This window comes from Oncorhynchus clarkii, chromosome 20, assembly GCF_045791955.1.
Source record: "Oncorhynchus clarkii lewisi isolate Uvic-CL-2024 chromosome 20, UVic_Ocla_1.0, whole genome shotgun sequence".
In the NCBI taxonomy this organism is placed as follows: Eukaryota; Metazoa; Chordata; class Actinopteri; order Salmoniformes; family Salmonidae; genus Oncorhynchus; species Oncorhynchus clarkii.
In genome coordinates this window covers 63,891,252-63,914,455 of record NC_092166.1, presented here as the reverse complement: position 1 = coordinate 63,914,455, position 23,204 = coordinate 63,891,252, and the positions used below count along the sequence as shown (strand labels likewise).

Here is a 23,204-nt window from a genome sequence, read left to right as displayed (position 1 = left end):
CAGTACCAGCTGCACAATGAAAACAACTGTCAGTACCAGCTGCACTTTGAAAACAACTGTCAGTACCAGCTGCACAATGAAAACAACTGTCAGTACCAGCTGCACTATGAAAACAACTGTCAGTACCAGCTGCACAATGAAAACAACTGTCAGTACCAGCTGCACTTTGAAAACAACTGTCAGTACCAGCTGCACAATTAAAACAACTGTCAGTACCAGCTGCACTTTGAAAACAACTGTCAGTACCAGCTGCACAATGAAAACAACTGTCAGTACCAGTTGCACTTTGAAAACAACTGTCAGTACCAGCTGCACAATGAAAACAACTGTCAGTACCAGCTGCACTTTGAAAACAACTGTCAGTACCAGCTGCACATTGAAAACAACTGTCAGTACCAGCTGCACTATGAAAACAACTGTCAGTACCAGCTGCACTATGAAAACAACTGTCAGTACCAGCTGCACTATGAAAACAACTGTCAGTACCAGCTGCACTTTGAAAACAACTGTCAGTACCAGCTGCACTATGAAAACAACTGTCAGTACTAGCTGCACTCCGAATGCAAGATGATTTACCTTTCATTATATTTCTGTGTGTCTTACCTACAGTTGAAGTCGGATGTTTACATACACCATAGCCAAATACATTTAAACTCAGTTTTTCACAATTCCTGTCATTTAATCCTAGTAAACATTCCCTGTCTTAGTTCAGTTAGGATCACCACTTTATTTTAAGAATGTGAAATGTAAGAATAATAGTAGAGAGAATAATTTATTTAAGCTTTTATTTCTTTCATCACATTCCCAGTGGGTCAGAAGTTTACATACACTCAATTAGTATTTGGTAGCATTGCCTTTAAATTGTTTAACTTGGGTTAAATGTTTCTGGTTAGCCTTCCACAAACTTCTCACAATAGGTTGGGTGAATTTTGGCCCATTCCTCCTGACAGAGCTGGTGTAACTGAGTCAGGTTTGTAGGCCTTGCTCGCACACGCTTTTTCAGTTCTGCCCACAAACTTTCTATAGGATTGAGGTCAGGGGTTTGTGATGGACACTCCAATAATTTGACTTTGTTGTCCTTAAGCCATTTTGCCACCACTTTGGAAGTGTGCTTGGGGTCATTGTTCATTTGGAAGACCCATTTGCGACCAAGCTTTAACTTCCTGACTGATGTCTTGAGATGTTTCTTCAATATATCCACATCATTTTCTTCCCTCATGATGCCATCTATTTTGTGAAGTGCACCAGTCCCTCCTGAAGCAAAGCACCCCCACAAGATGGTGCTTCATGGTTGGGATGGTGTTCTTCGGCTTGCAAGCCTCCCCCTTTTTCCTCCAAACATAACGATGCCCATTATGGCCAAACAGTTCAGAGGACATTTCTCCAAAAAGTACGATCTTTGTCCCCATGTGCAGTTGCAAACCGTAGTCTGGCTTTTTTATGGTGGTTTTGGAGCAATGGCTTCTTCCTTGCTGAGGACCTTTCAGGTTATGTTGATATAGGACTCGTTTTACTGAAGATATAGAAACTTTTGTACCTGTTTCCTCCAGCATCTTCACAGGGTCCTTTGCTGTTGTTCTGGGATTGATTTGCACTTTTCGCACCAAAGTACATTCATCTCTAGGAGACAGAACGCGTCTCCTTCCTGAGCAGTATGATGGCTGCATGGTCCCATGGTGTTTATACTTGCATACTATTGTTTGTACAGATGAACGTGGTACCTTCAGGCATTTGGAAATTGCTCCCAAGGATGAACCAGACTTGTGGGGGTCTACAATTTTTTTTCTGAGGTCTTGACTGATTTCTTTTGATTTTCCCATGATGTCAAGCAAAGAGGCAATGAGTTTGAAGGTAGGCCTTGAAATACAGGTACACCTCCAATTGACTCAAATTATGTCAATTAGCCTATCAGTTGCTTCTAAAGCAATTCCACAATCTGTTAAAAGGCACAGTCAACTTAGTGTATGTAAACCTCTGACCCACTGGAATTGTGATACAGTGAATTATAAGTGAAATATTCTGTCTGTAAACAATTGTTGGAAAAATGACTTGTGTCATGCACAAAGTAGATGTCCTAACCGACTTGCCAAAACTATAGCTTGTTAACAAGAAATTTGTGGAGTGTTTAAAAAACAAGTTTTAATGACTCCAACATAAGTGTATGTAAACTTCCGACTTTCAACTGTATGTACCGGAACCATGACCCACCATTTCTAACTCCCTGTCTCCCCCCTCTCTATCTCCCACAACAGACAGCATGTTCAGAGTGAGGCCAAGGTAGCTTATCAGACCCAGATAACCAGCAGATAACCAGCAGGCCTGGTGGAGAGAACCAGCACAGACCCAGAGAGAGGAACGACAGTGCCAGGACAGAGCCCAGAAAGAGGGAGGAGAGAGCCCCAAAAAAGTATTGAGGGGAAGAAGAGATCCAGGGATTAGGGGCTTATCCAGGCTACGACCAATCCCCTGAGGAGACCCCCCTTTTTCCTTCTGAAAACTCAGACAGCCGCCCGGATTACTGTATTAAACTTATTACCTTTTATTAGAGACTTCTGTTTTTGTTATTTTTTCTGAAACCAACTGGTGCTCAGTTTCAGCCCTGCTCTATCAGATGCCTGGAGTGTGGGCGGCTGGATTTGTGTAACTCTGAAAACAAAGGATCAGAAGGAGAGGAGGAGGACAGAGCAGGGCATGGGGGGATGCTGGAACGTGTAGGAGACATCTAGAAGCGTTCCTTAAAGACGTGTGGGGATAAACCTTCGGGCTCCAGCTGTGTCTGCGGGAGTCAGACGAGAGGTCAACAAGTCTCTCTCTCTCTCTTTCTCTTTCTTTCAACCATGAGAGAGAATCTGCTTTGCTTCACATTCACACACAAGCTGAGCAGTGCATGATTGCTTTTGCCTCTGCAGCTCACAGTCACATAGGAGAGTTAGTCAGAGATGTTGAGGTGGTGACTTGAACTGTAAGTATATGAAGTCTGGTTATGAGTGTCTGGTTCATGCTCTCGAGAGGTTAAGACTATCTCAAATTCAACATCACACCTAATAGAAGTCTGTTGGTCTGGTAAGTAGACCCCTGGTACTGCTCTCTATCTCTCTCTCGACTCCTCTCCCTCGCTCTCTCTCTTTCCAGTCTGTGGTATGAGGTGTGCTTCCTCCCTCTGTGCTGCTCCCAGCTGCCCCTCTTAAAACGCCAGCCAGTGGAGACCTAAAGGAGAGGGCCTAGGACTGTGGTCAGGAGCAAATTAAAAGGCTGCTTTAACCCTGACGCAATCCCATTCAGAGGTCTGCTCCAAGTCATTAATAAAGACAGGCTATCGCTCGTGGGAGGGCCTCGGCAATGGAAAGCTCTTAAAAGAACAAGAACACCTTGTCAGTGTACGTTACACTATCAAATTATTACAGAAAGCAATATCCATTACTTTGCTGGCTAAAGATAACAAAGGAAAAGTCCATTATTTGCATACCTCCTGCCAGTGTTGACTTACTGGGGTATTTTGTGCAATAAAATTCAGCTAAGTGATTTTCTTATCAGTACATTTGTCAGTATTTTATGAATTTTGGGCTAAAAATAGAACAGTACGTTTTTTTTCTAGTGGAACATACTTTGCATGTTTGAAAACAAGATTTGGGGCTTCTGGTCAGATCAGTTGTAAGTGTTGAATGAGGGTCTCTGCTCTGCTTTTATAGAGATTTTGCAAAAGTATTTTGGGGAAATATGTGATCTGATTAAGTAGCACGCACTCATGTTGTAACAAAACACAGGACGAGAGAGAGACAAAATACCCTGAAACTCTCAGACAATTAAAACATACTTACATTTAATTTGTTCTCGAGGGCAGTGACAGGAGAGTCACTGTGGTCTACATTTAGAAGGTTCTAGAACAATGGACTTAGAAACCCGGAACTTTGACGACTAACAGCAGGCAAGGGTCTGTAGAAAAACCTGATCCAGTTACTTTATGACTGAATGTTCCAGATTGTGATGTGTTCTGCCAGATCTCCTACCTGGTTCTACATCTATACACTAAATCAGTCTCTAGCAAAAAAATTCCCCTCAGGATTACTGGACTGTTATAGCTGCATTTGAGCCTCTTCTAGGCGGAGAATTTAATACATTTTTTGTGCTTTCTTTTAATAAATGGTTCCAGTGTACAACCACAGGAGGGATATTTGCAGCTATAACTGGGGTTATTCCTGAGCTGATGTTTTAAAAACCCAAAGCCTAAAACAACTGTAGAGCATAGCGTCTCTGACCACACTCAAACTGGCAGTGAATTCCAGGAACTGAGCTGCATACTTTTTTCCTCCATTTCTCTCGACTTATGGATGACAACAAACAGCAGAAAATGGGACTGAAATTGCAAACAGCACATGATAACAAGAGAATACAATAGACGTCTCCATTACCGAGTTTGACCCTACAAGACCTGGTGGTGGAATTCTATTCAAAACCTAAACTTACATGATCATTACTTTTGAGCCACACAATCCCCCTGGGAGAATTTTGAAGCAAATCTTTCACCAAAGATATTTAAATTCCTTTTCCATCCCTACTTTCAGTGGATTTAAAGGGATTTTTGTAATTTTGTTAGAGAACCTTACCCTTGGCCATCACCATGAACCTGGGGAAGATCCCTGGGCTGAAGGGCCTGGTGGCCGGCTCTCAGGGTAAACGTCATTTCAAGGGTGACCTCACCTTGGACATGATCAGCCCTCCGCTGGGAGACTTCCGTCACACCATGCACGTGGGCCGCGGAGGGGACGTGTTCGGGGACACTTCGTTCCTTAGCAATCACGGCGGGGCCGCCAACGGAAACGAGGATGATGATTCCGTCACAAGTCCTGACAACAAGATCGGGGCTTTCTTCTCCCGGACCCTCCGGCATGTTCGGAAGACACCAGAGCATCCCAGGGGGGGGTCGAAGGACCTGTCCCCGCCACCCCCTCCCATCTCCCCCATCATCAAGAATGCAGTGTCCCTCCCCCGACTGAATGTGGACGGCTGCCCTATTAAAAACCTCTTCCACACCTCTCCTACCTCCCTGGATGAGACCACTTATGGTTATGGTGAGTCTTACTGTACACCCACACACACACATACACAAACATATGCACGCATCCACACAATAAATGAACATGCAACCATACCTGTGAAAACTTGCGGTATATCCTGGACCTAAGGTCTAAGCTTAAACTCAGAAAGCTAACACTGTCTGTGGCATGCATAGACGCAATAGCTGCTGTTGGACATGCTGTGAAAACATACTCTCATTTCCACAGTAATTCAGACAAATTTTCCACAGCTGTCATGATGAATCACCTTGGCTGACACACAACAACCCTCACACTCTCTTTAGCTTGTTATGTGATGATAAGAGAGAGGCGCATCAGACATTACTGTGCTGCTGTGTGTCTGGTCTGAGGCCCTATGTGACTGACTGCCCCACATTAATACCCTCATGTTTCACTGTCTGACCTCTCTGCTCTATTTTGGTGTGTGTGTTTGGAAGCATGTTTTTGTCTATGTGCGTGCAAGCATGTTATTGGTGTAAGAGACCTGGCAGAGGGCACTTCCCATTCAAACTATGTAGTGGTACTAATTTACCTTGCATCGTGTTTGTTTCCAGCAGACCTGGGCACATTTTCTTAGCATTTTGTAGTTTATTTGAAAATACCAACTTTTCAAATACTTATGGTAGTCGAATATACTGTAGTTTATATAGAGTTTAAACTAAAAGGCAACTATTTTCTTTGATATTTAAATACAGTACCAGAAAACTAAACAATATTTGAATGTATTTGAATACATGCAAATTATTTGAAATATATGATCATAAGCACATGGTTTTGAGGGCTCTTAGATATTAATCTTAATGTAGCCTATAGCCTATAATTAAATACACAAGGAACATGGAATCACCTCAACATTAGATTAGACCACTTTTGCAGCTTCAAAATTACTAACAAATATATTTCCATAATGTCTGAGTCATAAGGTAATACCAACAAACTCTTACAGTCTAACTTCATCCACATTCTCCAAACATTAAATTTCAATATTGCTCAAAATGTAAAATTTCAAAGTGTTTTTCACACCCTGGGCTGACTCCTGCTGCTCTTTATCGTTCCATTTCTCCAAATGTCAAATTTTGAAGTTAAGGTGTAAGTTTAGGCACTCTTTCTGAATGGTAAGGTAAGGGTTAAGGTTCGGGATAGGGTTAAAACCCCAAATTGCCTCCACAGTGGCACAGCGGCACTGCATCGCAGCACTAGAGGCGTCCCTACAGATCCGGGTTCGATCCCGGGCTGTGTCGCAGTCGACCGCGACTGGGAGACTCATGAGGCGGTGCACAATTGTCCCAGCGTCGTCTGGGTTAGGGGAGGGTTAGGCCGGCTGGGATGTCCTTGTCCCATTGCACTCTAGCGACTGATTGTGGACTTCAGGAAACAGCAGAGGGAACAACACCCCCCTATCCACATCGATGGAACAGTAGTGGAGAGGGTAGCAAGTTTTAAGTTCCTCGGCATACACATCACAGACAAACTGAATTGGTCCACTCACACAGACAGCATCGTGAAGAAGGCGCAGCAGCGCCTCTTCAACCTCAGGAGGCTGAAGAAATTCGGCTTGTCACCAAAAGCACTCACAAACTTCTACAGATGCACAATCGAGAGCATCCTGGCGGGCTGTATCACCGCCTGGTATGGCAACTGCACCGCCCTCAACCGTAAGGCTCTCCAGAGGGTAGTGAGGTCTGCACAACGCATCACCGGGGGCAAACTACCTGCCCTCCAGGACACCTACACCACCCGATGTCACAGGAAGGCCATAAAGATCATCAAGGACATCAACCACCCGAGCCACTGCCTGTTCACCCCGCTATCATCCAGAAGGCGAGGTCAGTACAGGTGCATCAAAGCTGGGACCGAGAGACTGAAAAACAGCTTCTATCTCAAGGCCATCAGACTGTTAAACAGCCACCACTAACACTGAGTGGCTGCTGCCAACACACTGACACTGACTCAACTCCAGCCACTTTAATAATGGGAATTGATGGGAAATGATGTAAATATATCACTAGCCACTTTAAACAATGCTACCTTATATAAATGTTACTTACCCTACATTATTCATCTCATATGCATACGTATATACTGTACTCTATATCATCGACGGTATCCTTATGTAATACATGTATCACTAGCCACTTTATACTATACTATGCCACTTTGTTTACATACTCATCTCATTTGTACATACTGTACCCGATACCATCTACTGTATCTTGCCTATGCTGCTCTGTACCATCACTCATTCATATATCCTTATGTACATATTATTTTTCCCCTTACACTGTGTACAAGACAGTAGTTTTGGAATTGTTAGTTAGATTACTTGTTATTACTGCATTGTCGGAACTAGAAGCACAAGCATTTCGCTACACTCGCATTAACATCTGCTAACCATGTGTATGTGACAAATAAAATTTGATTTGATTTGATTTGATTTGATTTGTGGCGGGCCGGGCACATGCACGCTGACTTTGGTCACTAGCTGTACGGTGTTTCCTCTGACACATTGGTGCGGCCGGCTTCCGGGTTAAACGAGCAGTGTGTCAAGAAGCAGAGCGGCTTGGCGGGGTCGTGTTTCGGAGGATGCATGGCTCTCGACCTTTGCCTCTCCCGAGTCCGTACGGGAATTTCAGCAATTGGACAAGACTGTCAAGGGTCAAAACCAGGAGGGTGAGAAAAAGAGAGACTGGGGAGAAGCAGGAGCTGAGATGAAAAACGCTGGTTGACTTGACAAACAAGACGAACTGGCAACAGACAAACAGAGAACACAGGTATAAATACACAGGGGATAATGGGGAAGATGGGTGACATCTGGAGGAGGTGGAGACAATCGCAAAGACATGGGTTTATCTCTGGACACATGAAAGGTGGGATGTATACGAAGGGTATGTGGCAACAGAAGACAAACAGCTGAGGGGCTAATCATTTTGGCGATGGGAAATGGGCCAATAAACCGGGGGGAGAACTTGTGGGATTCTACCCGGAAGGGCAGTTCCCTGGTGGATAGCCATACCTTCTGCCCAAGATGATGCCGGGGAGCCGGGGTCCGATGGAGCCGACCGGGCTCTCCTTCAGGTATGATGACAGCGGCAGACAAACATCTGGGCAGAAGGCATGACGCACTCTTCCTCCTGCTTGGGGAAGAGCGGGGGCTGATACCCCAGGGAACATTCAAAAGGAGATAGGCCCGTGGCAGAGCAGGGAAGGGTGTTGCGGGCATATTCAACCCACACTAGCTGCTGGCTCCAGGAGGTGGGGTTGGCGGAGACCATGCAGTGCAGAGTAGTCACCAGATCCTGGTTGGCTTGCTCCGACTGGCCGTTGGACTGGGGGTGGAATCCGTAGGACAGGCTGGTCGATGACCTAATGAGGGTGTAGAACGCCTTCCAGAACCGAGATGAGAACTGAGGGCCCCGGTCAGAGACCATGTCGACCGGCAGTCCATGGATCCGGAAGACGTGCTGCACCATGAGCTGGCCGTCTCCTTGGCTGAGGGTAGTTTGGGGAGAGGAATGATGTGGGCAGCTTTGGAAACCCAATCCACCACAGTCAGGATGGCGGTGTTGCCATCAGATGGGGGAAGACCGGTGACAAAGTCCAGGGAGATGTGGGACCAGGGATGGTGAGTGACAGGCAGAGGTTGGAGGAGACCAGCTGGAGCTTGTTGAGGAGTCTTGTTTTGTGCACACACTGTGCAAGCGACGACAAATGCGGAGACGTCAGGGACCATGGTAGGCCACCAAAAGCATTGTCGCAAAAAGCCAGGGTCCGGCGGGAACCCGGGTGGCAGGCCAGTCCAGGACCGTGGAGCGGACCACGTCAGGCACGAATATCCGGTTATCTCAGCATAAGAAAATTATGAGGATACCCCTCATGTTTGGGTTCAAGGAACGATATTACTAGTATTGCTAAGCATTGAACTTGTTATACTTTTTATATTGCCTTTCGTCCAGGACATTTACATAGTGATGACACCATGTCAATTAATGAACAATGGACAATATATGGATCATACAGCTGTCATGACATTGGCCTGGGGGATAGGTTTATGACAGTCATAAATACCTCTTCCCCCCTTTTTCCTCTCTCTACCCTACTGAGGTTACATTTGCAAACCCCTTGGTTAACATAGAGATTCTGGGAACATCAGAAGGTGGGGGGAGATTAACTATATTCTGTTAATCTGACCCATTGAACATATGCGGTGGTACTAAATGAATATGATGTCAGTTCGGTTGTCATCTGAGACATTCTCATCAATGATAAAATGACATAAACTCTACAGTGGAAAGTCTATACATCAGAGTTATCGGATTCACATGGAATTGTTGTTCAATTTAAATGTTTGAATATGAAATTATTCGTGATGTGATGAAATGTGATTTTAGCTTCTAAAATGTGAGATTTGGGTTTTCATAAGATAGAGCTGCGCTCAATCAGTGGCCCGCCCCTGTGAAGGGACATGGGCTATAAAACTTTTCAAACACGCCCTCCTCTCCCTTCCTATATAAGCCCTTGACGACAATATAACCTCCTGTTCCGAGGATGAAGGACGACGGTCCGATGTCAGAATGGTTCAGATAATAACTACAGAACGAAGCCAACATCAGCGTGAGCTTTGGTTGCGAATGGTATGAACTTTGAACTCTTATTCACTACAGAAGTGATACCTCCTAGCCGTTTAGTTAGCAACAGCAGATGCAAACGAGGGTTGGGAAGGAACAGACAGAGTATCCCGTCTATCACACTACGAAGTTACTACAACGTATCCAATTGACAACCAGAGACATTCTTCAAAGGACTCGGTTGGGCAACACGGCCTTCTATCTACCACCAACCTACCGAAGCGCAGCTCAGAGTAAATATTTATTGCATTTTCCTTTTCCAAATGGGTGGTAATTAGAATGCATAAGATACTGTATTTACGATAGCACAGCTTCGGCCTTTCTTCCTCAGTCTTCCCGCTCCTTCACTCAAACCCAGCCCCTTTTCTTTTGTGTAACCAACTGTCATATCTGTTCCGCCCGCTAGGGACGTTTTCCTTTATGACGTGATTTGTAATCAAGTTATGATTTAATTATGTGTATGTGTAATTCTGTGTGATTAGTTAGGTATTTAGTAAATAAATTATTAAACCCAATTTTGTATTGCTGATTCAAATTGTTAGCCAGGGTTCATGCAGATAACCAAGAATTTACAACTTTCAGATGAGACTGAAGTAAGATGACCATTAATATTGACTGCTATTGGATGTAAAATATTACTAGGTCTTTAAGAGTTTATTCGGAAGATAACAGCTCTATAAATATTATTTTGTGGTGCCCGACTCTCTAGTTAATTACATTTACATGATTAGCTCAATCAGGTAATATTAATTACGGAGAAATTATTTTATAGAATAGCATGTCATATCACTTAATCCGGCATAGCCAAAGACACGACATAGCTATCCCATTTTTTTTACTGTTTATGCATTAAGGGTTGCATATCTGTTATCATCTTTTTGTTTTCATTCTCGTTCTTGCTTCTTCAATACCCACCCTTACTCGTAAAATCTGCTAACCTAATTGTAAAGGTCTGAATTGGTTACTTATTTTGTTTGACATTGTTATTATTTAATTATCATTAGACCAGAAATATGCTGCTTAATTTATTTCATATGTAAGGCTGCCATTATGCCAAAACTCTGTAATTATAGTGCAGGTCTGGGAACCGGGGAGGGAGGGCTGGGGAAAAGGGGGCAGGGAAGTGGGAACGATTTATAGAGTGTCTTCTGGGTGGGTAGTGACCAGTGGGTGGGTTTTCCTGTGAGTCCTGCTTTTTATTTTAGATCTATGGGATTATCAATACTTGTCATGTTTGCTCTCTCTCTGGCCTCTAGGTCACCAGGTTGCACACACCTGTCACCATCGTTAAGCGCATCTGCGCGTCATCAGACTCATCCGGACTCAATCACCTCCTTGATTACCTGCCATATATATATATATATATATATAACTCCCTTTGGTTCCTTCCCCAGGCATCATTGTTTCTGTTCCAGTGTCATGTTTGTGTTTCTTGTTTTGTATTTAGTTGCGTTTTATTTATTAAAACACTCACTCCCTGAACTTGCTTCCCGACTCTCAGCGCACACGTTACAGAACGACGCCTCACCAAAGGGAAGCACCAGGGGGTAATATTTGTTTTGTGTTGGAGGTGATGTCTGGTCCGGGTGTCCGAACCGGAGCTACCTGGGAGGCCTCAGCCGGTTTGTCGGGTTCCCCTGCCTCAGCTGGATCGACGGGTTTCCATACCTCAGCGGGATCGATAGACTCCCAAACCTCAGCTGGCTCGACAGGATCCAATGCCTCAACAGGTTCCCGTGCCTCGACAAGGCAACTGGGGAGGTCTCAGCTGGCTCATCAGACTCTCACGCCTCAGCAGGTTCATCAGGTTTCTGCGCCTCAGTGGAGGCGACCGGAACTCTCCGGATCACCGGGATTGTCCCTTTTGGTTAGCGTCCTGCGGCTGGAGCCGAACGCGCCAGAGAGAGGGTACCGTCACGTGTGCTCTCTCTCCGGGGCTCTAGGTCGCCATGCTCCCATGCCTCAGCAGAGGTGACCGGTCCACTCCTGAACCCCGGGATCGTCATTTTGGTCGGAGTCCTGCGGCTGGAACCGCTTGTCGGGAGGGGGTACTGTCACGTGTGCTCCCTCTCCTGCCTCTAGGTCACCTAGGCTGCTCATTATAGTGCACACCTGTCACCCTCGTTACGCGCACCTGCCCGTCATCAGACTCACCTGGACTCATCACCTCCTTGATTACCTGCCCTATATCAAATCAAACTTTATTTGCCACATGCGCCGAATACAAGTGTAGACCCTTACCATGTAATGCTTACTTACTTACTTAACGAACAGTGCAGTTCAATAAGAGGAAAACATTTACCAAGTAGGCTAAAAAAAATGTAACAGAATAACAATAATGAGGCTACAGTTGAAGTCTGAAGTTTACATACACCATAGCAAATACATTTCAACTTCACAATTCCAACAATTAATCCAAGTAAAAATCCCTGTTTTAGGTCAGTTAGGATCACCACTTTATTTTAAGAATGTAAAATGTCAGAATAAAGGTAGAGAATGATTTATTTCAGATTTGATTTCTTTCATCACATTCCCAGTGGGTCAGAAGTTTACATACACTCAATTAGTATTTTGTAGCATTGCCTTTAAATTGTTTAACTTGGGTTAAATGTTTCTATAGGATTAAGTTCAGGCCTTTGTGATGGACACTCCAAAACCTTGACTTTGTTGTCCTTAAGCCATTTTGCCACAACGTTGGGAGTATGCTTGGGGTCATTGTCCATTTGGAAGACCCATTTGCGACCAAGCATTAACTTCCTGACTGATGTCTTGAGATGTTGCTTCAATATATCCACATACTTTTCCTACCTCATGATGCCATCTATTTTGTGAAGTGCACCAGTCCATCCTGCAGCAAAGCACCCCCATGCTGCTGTTGGGACGGTGTTCTTCGGCTTGCAAGCATCCCCCTTTTTCCTCCAAACATAACGATGGTCATTATGGCCAAACAGTTCTATTTTTGTTTCATCAGAGGACATTTCTCCAAAAACTACAATCTTTGTCCCCATGTGCAGTTGCAAACCGTAGTCTGGCTTTTTTATGGTGGTTTTGGAGCAATGGCTTCTTCCTTGCTGAGCGGCCTTTCAGGTTATGTCGATATAGGATTCGTCTTACTGTGGATATAGGTATATTTGTACCTCTTTCCTCCATTATCTTCACAAGGTCCTTTTGCTGTTGTTCTGGGATTGATTTGCACTTTTCGCACCAAAGTACGTTCATCTCTAGGAGACATAATGTGTCTCCTTCCTGGGAGGTATGACGGCTGCGTGGTCCCATGGTGTTTATACTTGCGTACTATTGTTTGTACAGATGAACATGGTACCTTCAGGCATTTGGAAATGTCTCCCAAGGATAAACCAGACTTGTGGAGGTCTACAATTTTTTTTCTGGGGTCTTGGCTGATTTCTTTTGATTTTCCCATGATGTCAAGCAAAGAGGCAGTGAGTTTGAAGGTAGGCCTTGAAATACACCCACAGGTACACCTCCAATCGACTCAATTATGTCAATTAGACTATCAGAAGCTTCTAAAGCCATGACAATTTTCTGGCATTTTCCAAGTTGTTTAAAGGCACAGTCAACTTAGTGTATGTAAACTTCTGACCCACTAGAATTGTGATACAGTGAATTATAAGTGAAATTATCTGGCTGTAAACAATTGTTGGAAAAATGACTTGTGTCATTCACAAGGGAGATGTCCTAACCGACTTGCCAAAACTATAGTTTGTTAACAAGACATTTGTGGAGTGGTTGAAAAATGAGTTTTAATGACTCCAACATAAGTGTATGTAAACTTCCGACTTCAACTGTCGGGGGGGTAGGGGGGGGGGTGTCAATGTAATTTGTCCGGTGGCAGTCTAATTGCTTGGGGGTAGAAGCTGTTGAGGAGCCTTTTGGCCCTAGTCTTGGCGCTCCGGTACCGCTTGCCATGTGGTAGCAGAGAAAACAGCCAAAAGGGTGACTGGAGTCTTTTACAATTTTAAGGGCTTTCCTACACTGTCTATTTACAGGTCCTGGATGGCAGAAAGCTTGTACTGGGCCATTCGCACTACCCTCTGTAGCATCTTAAGGTCAGATGCAGAGCAGTTGCCATACCAGGCGGTGATGCAACCGGTAAGGATGCTCTCGATGGTGCAGCTGTAGAACTTTTTGAGGATCTGGGGGCCCATGCCAAATCTTTTCAGTCTCCTGAGGGGGAAAAGGTTTTGTCGTGCCCTCTTCAATACTGTTTTGGTATGTTTGGACCATGATAGTTCGTTGGTGTTGTGGACACCAAGGAACTTGAATCTCTCGACCCGCTCCACTACAGCCCCGTCGATGTTAATGGGTGCCTGTTCGGCCCACCTTTTCCTGTAGTCCACGATCAGCTCCTTTGTCTTCCTCACATTGAGGGAGAGGTTGTTGTCCTGGCACCACACTGCCAGTTCTCTGAACTCCTCCTTGTAGGCCGTCTCATCGTTGTCGGTGATCAGGTCTACCACTGTTGTGTCGTCATCAAACTTAATGATGGTGTTGGAGTCGTGTTTGGCCACGCAGTCGTGGGTGAACAGGGGATTCAGGAGGGGACTAAGTACACACCCCTGAGGGACCCCAGTGTTAACTTGTTGTGGCTGCAATCCCCCTATCGGGATAAGTGTCATCAACAACCGCTGAATAGCATAGCGCTACATACAATAAATATTACTATAAATATTTATACGATAAAACATTAAGTACACTTAGCATCAGGTAGCTCGGTCACGAAAATCAGAAAAGCAATCAAATTAATAATTTACCTTTGATGATCTTCGGCTGTTTTCACTCACGAGACTCCCAGTTACACAACAAATGTTCCGTTTGTTCCATAAGATGATTTTTATATCCAAAATACCTGTTTGTTTGTCGCGTTATGTTCAGAAATCCACAGGAAAGAGTGTTTTTTATAATCAATCCTCAGGTTGTTTTTAAATCGATATATAATCGATAATATATCAACCGCAAATGTCTTTCACAGTAGGAGAGGGGAAAACAATGGCTGTCCAAATTCTGTTGCGCAAGCAAATCTCATGTGACCACCTGACGCGATGTTATCGTTCTGGCTCATTTTTCAAAATAAAAGCCTGAAACTATGTCTGAAGACTGTTGACACCTTGAGGAAGCGATAGGAAAAGGAATCTGGTTCATATCCCTTTAAATCCAGCAAAGGGAGGCTATGGAACATGGAGTTTTCAAAATAGAAGCCACTTCCTGTTTGGATTTTCCTCAGGGCCTGCAATATCAGTTCTGTTATACTCACAGACAATATTTTGACAGTTTTGGAAACTTTAGAGTGTTTTCTAGCCAATACTAATAATAATATGCATATATTAGCAACTGAGACTGAGGAGCTGGCCATTTACAATGGGCACCTGTTCATCCAAGCTACTCAATACTGCCCCTGCAGCCATATGAAGTTAAGGATCAGCGTGGCAGACGTATTGTTGCCTTCTCTTATCACCTGGGGGCGGCCAGTCAGGATGTCCAGGATCCAGTTGCAGAGAGAGGTGTTTAGTTCCAGAATCCTTAGCTTACTGATTAGATACGTGGGGACTATGGTGTTGATTTCTGAGCTGTAGTTGATGAACAGCATTCTAACATAGGTGTTCCTTCTGTCCAGGTTAGAAAGGGTGAGTGTGGAGTGCGATTGCGATTGTGTCATCTGTGGATCTGTTGGGACGTTTTGCGAATTGGAGTGGGTCTAGGGTGTCCGGGAGAATGCTGTTGATGTGATCCATGACCAGCCTTTCAAAGCACTTCATGGCTACCGACGTGAGTGACATGGGGCGGTAATCATTTAGGCAGGTTACCTTTGCTTCCTTGGGCACAGGGATTATGGTGGTCTTCTTGAAACATGTAGGTATTACAGACCCGGCCAGGGAGAGGTTGAAAATGTCAGTGAAGACACTTGACAGTTGGTCCGCGCATGCTTTGAGTACACGTCCTGATAATCCGTCTGGTCCAGCTGCTTTGTGAATGTGGACCTGTTTAACTTCTTGATGCACCCATCCCATTAGCGGGATCATTTTCGTCAACATCCGCTGAATTGCAGAGCGCCAAATTTAAATTAAATTACTAAAAATATAAGTGCAATATAGCAAAACACAGCTTAGCTTGTTGTTAATCCACCTGGCGTGTCAGATTTCAAAAAGCTTTTAGGAGAAAGCATACCAAGCGTTTATGTAAGGACATCTCTCTCAGCAGACAAAACATTACAAACAGCTAGCAGCCAAGTAGATTGGTCACGAAAGTCAGAAAAGCAATAAAATGAATCGCTTAACTTTGATGATCTTCGGATGTTTGCACTCACGAGACTCCCAGTTATACAATAAATGTTCCTTTTGTTCCATAAAGATTATTTTTATATCCAAAATACCTCAGTTTGGTTGGTGCGTTATGTTCAGAATTCCACAGGCTCGAGCGGCCACAACCGGGCAGATGAAAATTCCAAATAGTATCCGTAAAGTTCATAGAAACATGTCAAACGTTTTTTATAATCAATCGTCAGGTTGTTTTTACAATATATAATTGATAATATTTCAACCGGACTGTACCTTCTTCAATAGGAGAGAGAGAGAAAATGTCTGCTCCAAGCTGTTGCGCATGCAAAACGCTGCTGGCACCCAGCCATACAATGATGCGATGTGATCTTTCTCGCTAATTTTTCAAAATAAAAGCCTGAAACTATGTCTAAAGACTGTTCACAACATGTGGAAGCCATAGGAAAATGAATCTGGTTGATATCCCTTTAAATGGAGCGAAGACAGGCAATGGAACAGAGAGCTTTCGGGAAAAACAGCACTTCCGGGTTGGATTTTCCTCAGGTTTTTGCTTGCAATATCAGTTCTGTTCTACTCACAGACAATATTTTGACCGTTTTGGAAACTTTAGAGTGTTTTCTATCCTAATCTGACAATTATATGCATATTCTAGATTCTGTGCCTTAGAAATAGGCAGTTTCATTTGGGTACGTTTTTCATCCAAACATCAAAATACTGCCTCCTACACTCAACATGTTAAAGGTTTTGTTCACATTGGCTACCGAGAGCTTTATCACATAATCATCCAGAATAGCTGCTGCTCTCGTGCATGCTTCAGTGTTGCTTGCCTCGAAGCGAGCATAAAAGGCAATTAGCTTGTCTGGTAGGCTCGTGTCACTGGGCAGCTTGCGTCTGGGTTTTCCTTTGTAGTCCGTAATAGTTTTCAAGCCCTGCCACATCCAACGAGCATCAGAGTCGGTGTAGTAGGATTCAAACTTAATCCCGTATTGACGCTTTACTTGTTTGATGGTTCGTCTGAGGGCATAGTGGAATTTCTTACTAGGTTCCGGATTAGTCTCCCGCTCCTTGAAAGTGGAAGCTCTAGCCTTTAGCTCGATGCGTATGTTGCCTGTAATCCATGGCTTCTGGTTGGGATATGTACGTACAGTCACTGTGGGGACGACGTCATCGATGCACTTACTGATGAAGCCAATGACTGAGGTGGTGTGTTCCTCAATGCCGTTGTATGAATCCCAGAACATATTCCAGTCTGTGCTAGCAAAACAGTCCTATAGTGTAGCATTCGAGTCATCTGACCAGTTCCGGATTGAGAGAGTCACTGGTACTTCCTGCTTTAGTTTTTGCTTGTAAGCAGGAATCAGGAGGATAGAATTGTGGTCATATTTGCCAAATGGGGAGAGCTTTGCATGCATCTCTGTGTGGAGTAAAGGTGGTGTAGGATTTTTTTCCCCCTGGTTGCACATGTGACATGCTGGTAAAAATTTGGTAAAACTGTTGCCTGCATTAAAGTCCCCGGCAACTAGGAGCACCGCTTCTGGGTGAGCATTTTCTTCTTTGCTTATGGCCTTATAGAGTTGGTTGAGAGTGGTCTTAGTGCCAGCTTCGCTTTCTGGTGGTAAATAGACGGCTACGAATAAAACAGATGAGAACTCTCTTGGTAGATAGTGTCGTCGACAACTTATCATAAGGTACTCTACCTCAGGCGAGCAATACCTCGAGACTTCTTTAATATTAGACATCGCACACCAGCTGTTATTGACAAAAAGACACACACCCACGCCCCTCGTCTTACCAGAGGTAGCGTCTCTGTTCTGCCGGTGCATGGAAAATCCAGCCAGCTCTATATTGTCCGTTTCTTTGTTCAGCCACGTCTCGGTGAAACATAGGATGTTACAGTTTTTAATATCCCGTTGGTAGGATAAGATGATTAAGATGGCGCAGAAGAAAATGGCTGACATTTTACAATCTCCCAAACAATTGTGCAATTTTTATTTATTTTTTTGCATTTTGTGTAACTTATTTTTTAACCTATTGCGTACATAATGTTGCTGCTACCGTCTCTTATGACCCAAAATTACTTCTGGACATCAGAAAAGCGATTACTTACCACGGACTGGAAGAAACTTTTTCCTTTAATGAGTCTGACGAGAAGGAAATCCTGCTTTCACTGGAACAGGCCCAGATCCACGCCTTTTGCGTGAAGAATCGAATCTGAATCTGAATCAGGTGAATTACTATCAGAACCCATATTAATTGACCAAAGATTATCCCGTTTCTATAAAGAATTGTACACCTCTGATTGTAAATCCACACCAAGCCAGATTGAGTCCTTTTTAAAAAATATAAAACTCCTCTTCTCTCAACTGAGGAAGGGGGCTTGCTGGGAGCCCAAATCTCTCTCCATGACCTACAAAAGAGCATTGGATAACATGATTAAAGGCAAATCACGTGGTTGTGATAGTATTCCTCCTGAGGGATATTTCAAATGTTGGAACCAGTTAGGTCTGGTGTTGCTTAGAATGATTCATACAGCTCTTCACGAAGGTTCATTTGGAAGAGATGTAAATACAGCACTAATTTAGCTTTTATAAAAAAGTTAAGGACGCCATCTAGTGCTCTCATTATCGCCCTCTAGCTTTGATAAACACAGATATTAAACTATATTCAAAACTTCTGTCGCCCAGTCTCTAAACTTACTTACCCAAATTGGTATCTGGAGCAAAGCGGGTTTGTTAAAAAACTATTATCCTCCGTTGCCTATTACATATCTTACATGCTTCATCAGAACCAAAGCTCCTTGGGCAGTTCTATCCCTCGATGCAGAAATCGCTTTTGATTGACTAGAATGGTTATATCTTTGGTCGGTTTTGGAACATATGGGACTTGGCTCCAATTTCATTAATATGTTTAAGATACTATATGCCAATCCTTCAGCCATATTAATAACAGACAATAACTGCTCTGTTCTGTTCAGAATAACTAGAAGTGGCAGGCAAGGTGATCCCATCTCACCACTGCTATTTTTATTGTCTATGGAGCCCCTGGCTCAGGGCAATTCAACAATAGAAAGAAATTACACAAATATCTCTCAATCCTACAGATCATGTGATCTCATTATACGACAACGATATATTAAGTTTATTGAGACAATCCCTCCCAAAAGCTTCATAGACAAATTCAGGTCCATAAAATAAAGTAATAAAATTCAAGTTATAAAAATTCAAGTTATAATATAAATTGAACAAAATCTGCTCTACTGCCTATCAAGATCCCGAACCGTCACTACATGTTTGAATAATTGGGAATAGATATATTTCCATCCTTAGATAAAACCATTGGCAAAAACTTTAACAGAACGCTCAAATCAATTCAATCCAACCTCAGTAGATGGGCTAATATCCCAGTTGCTTTAACCTGCAGAATATCTATTGTCAAAATGAATATATTGCCACAGCTTAATTAATGTGTGTAGTTCAATGCTTCTCTTGTCTTCCTCTTCTGGCTTTTGGGATAAAATCCATAGTGTGGTTTCAAAACATACAGTACCAGTCAAAAGTTTGTACACACCTACTCATTCAAGGGTTTTTCTTTATTTTCACTATTTTCTACATTGTAGAATAATAGTGAAGACATCAAAACTATGAAATAACACATGGAATCATGTTGTAACCAAAAAAGTGTTAATCAAATCAAAATATATTTTAAATTTGAGATTCTTCAAAGTAGCCACCCTTTGCCTTGATGACAGCTTTGCACACTCTTGGCATTCTCTCAACCAGCTTCACCTCAACCAGCTTCACTCTTGGCTGCTTTTTCTTCACGCTGCGGTCCAACTCATCCCAAACCATCTCAATTTGGTTGAGGTCGGGTGATTGTGGAGGCCAGGTCATCTGATGCAGCACTCCATCCTTCTTGGTCATATAGCCCTTACACAGTCTGGAGGTGTGTTGGGTTATTGTCCTGTTGAAAAACAAATTATAGTTCCACTAAGTGCAAAGCAAATGAGATGGTGTATCGCTACAGAATGCTGTGGTAGCCATGCTGGTTAAGTGTGCCTTGAATTCGAAATAAATCACAGATCATCGGTTCACCTACTCTGCATTTATTTGGGCTGCAATTTCTGAGGCTGGTAACTCTAATGAACTTATCTTCTGCAGCAGAAGTAACTCTGGGTCTTCCTTTCCTGTGGCGGTCCTCCTGAGAGCCAGTTTAATCATAGCTCTTGATGGTTTTTGCAACTGCACTTGAAGAAACTTGACATTTTACAGATTTACTGACCTTCATGTTTTAAAGTAATGATGAACTGCCGTTTCTCTTTGCTTATTTTTGCTGCTATTGCCATAATACGGACTTGGTCTTTCACAAAATAGGGCTATATTCTGTATACCACACCTACTTTGTCACAACACAACTGATTGGCTCAAACGCATTAAGAAGGAAAGGAATTCCACAAACTAACTTTTAACAAGGGACACCTGTTAATTGAAATGCATTCCAGGTGACTACCTCATGAAGCTGGTTGAGAGAATGCCAAGATCGTGCAAAGCTGTCATCAAGGCAAAGGGTGGCTACTTTGAAGAATCTCAAATATAAAACCTATTTTGTATAACACCCTTGGTTACTACATGATTCCATATGTGTTATTTCATAGTTTTGATGTCTTCACTATTATTCTACAATGTAGAAAATATTAAAAATAAAGATAAACCCTTGAATGAGCAGGTTTGTCCAAACTTTTGACTGGTAGGCCTACTGCATATGGCAAGGTAAGCTATAGTGCACCCTGGTGAACTGATTTATCCATTAAACAATGTAACTAGGCTTTGGTACTATTATTGCTCACAATTGTGCACTCCTATTATTATCCACTCCTTAATTGTCCAGTGTTGGTGATCGCGTACCCACAGAAACTGCTTCTTCTTGCATTTGGTTGATTGGAGTGGTCATCTGCTGCAATAGCACATCCATGACAAGCACCGACGAGTTGTTCATTCACAGATGCCGTTGTACTGCGTCGTTATTTGGCTGTTAGTGGCATGGTGGTTATCTTGCACGATTATTGCCATTCTCCCTCGACCTCTCATCCACGAGCTGTTTTCGCCCACAGGACTGCCGCTGACAAGATGTTTTGTGCTTGTCACACCATTCTTGATAAAAAAACTGTCGTGCGTGAGCATTTCTCTTTGCCAAGAAAATCCATCCACCTGACAGGTGTGGCATATCAAGAAGCTGATTAAACAGCATGACCATTGCACACGTGCACCTTGTGCTGGAGACAATAAAAGACCACTCTAAAATGTGCAGTTTTGTCAATGCCTCAGATGTCTCTAGTTTTGAGGGAGTGTGCAATTGGCATGCTAACTGCAAGAATGTCCACCAGAGCTGTTGCCAGAGAATTGAATGTACATTTCTTTACCCTAAGCCGTCTCCAATGTTTTTTCAGAGAATTTGGCAGTACGTCCAACCGGCCTCACAACCGCAGTAACTACATCAGCCCAGGACCTCCACATCCGAGATCCTGAGGCCCATTGTCTTGCCATTCATCCCGGCGCTCATGTTTCAGCACGATAATGCATTGCCCCATGTCACAAGGATCTGTACACAATTCCTGGAAGCTGAAAATGTCCCAGTTCTCCCATGGCCTGCATACCCACCAGACAGGTCAACCATTGAGCATGTTAGGGATGCTCTGGATCGACCTGTTCCAGTTCCTGTCAATATCCAGCAACTTCGCACAGCCATTAAAGAGGAGTGAGACAACATTCCACAGGCCACAATCAACAGCCTGATCAACTCTATGCAAAGGAGCATTCTATTCCTCAGCACTGCATGAGGAAAATGGTGGTCACACCAGATACTGACAGGTTTTCTGATCCATGTCCCTATCCCTTTTTTAAGGTATCTGTGACCAACATATGCATATCTATATTCTCAGTCATGTGAAATCCATAGATTAGGACCTCATTTATTTATTTCAATTGACTGATTTCCTTATTTGAACTGTGACTCAGTAAAATCTTTGAAATTGTTGCATGTTACATTTATATTTTTGTTCAGTGTAGTTTTTAAAAGTAGTCACTTTCTGAAATCTGTATTCTACTAGTTTTAAAAAGTAGTTATTTATGGGGATTCAAATAGTTGTTGTCACCTCCAAAGTAACTATTTGTTCCCCCGGAATAATATTTTACTTTCCACAAAGCATAGTTAAAACTATAGTTATCCCAGGTCTTGTTTCAGCTATGGAAGCAGTAAGTCATGAGGGCACTGGTGTGTGACATGTATTGTGAGTCATCTGTCCTGGGAACAACGTGCCTGAGAGGTGATGTCTAACTCAGAGATAGAGAAAGAGTTGGAATTTTTCAGCATTTTGAAACTGGCAGGACTCACTATTTTATGACATAGTTTTCACTGCCCTCTGTTGGTGATGGGAGAGCATCTACCGTGCATTCAGAAAGTATTCACACACTTTTACTTTCCCCACATTTTGTTGTGTAACAAAGTGGGATTAAAATTGATGTAATTGTAATTTTTGGTCAACGGTCTACACAAAATATTCTGCAATGTCAAAGTGGAAAAAAGTGCTAACATTTAAAAAAAAACTTTTTTTTTTAAACAAACACTAATATACTAATATCTTGATTATAATAAGTATTCAACCTCCTGAGTCAATACATGTTAGAATCACCTTTGGCAGTGATTACAGCTGTGAGTCTTTCTGGGTAAGCCTCTAAGAGCTTTCCAAACCTGGATTGTGCAACATTTTCCCATTATTCTCAATGTATTTTTTCACACTCTGTCAAATTGGTTGTTGATCATTGCTATACAACCATTTTCAGGTCTTGCCATAGATTTTCAAGCAGATTTAAGTCAAAACTGTAACTCGCCAACTCTCTTTCTATAACTTTTCTTTCTATAGGATCCTGTGCTTAGCTCCATTCCATTTCTTTTTTATCCTGAAAAACTCCCCAGTCCTTAACAATTACAAGCACACCCATAAAATGATGCAGCCACCACTGTGCTTGAACATATGGAGTGTGGTACTCAGTAATGTGTTTTATTGGAGTTGCACCAAACATAACACTTTGTATTCAGGACAAAGAGTTAATTGCTTTGATACATTTTCTGCTGTATTTAGTGCCTTGTTGCAAACAGGTTTTGGAATATTTTTGTTCTGTACAGGCTTCCTACTTTTCACTCTATCAATTAGGTTA

At 43.0% G+C, this 23,204-nt stretch overlaps 1 protein-coding gene across 1 annotated transcript in view; it reads left to right on the top strand.

Moving 5' to 3' along the window:
- The window catches only part of LOC139376710 (cdc42 effector protein 1-like), a 29,052-nt gene that overhangs the window by 3,169 nt on the left and 2,679 nt on the right, over nt 1–23,204 (top strand). The window contains exons 2-3 of the mRNA XM_071119583.1: nt 2,253–3,063; nt 4,151–5,069. Of these exons, the coding sequence (XP_070975684.1) occupies nt 4,619–5,069 (451 nt within the window). The 5' untranslated portion in view covers nt 2,253–3,063; nt 4,151–4,618. The remainder of the gene's footprint in view (nt 1–2,252; nt 3,064–4,150; nt 5,070–23,204) is intronic.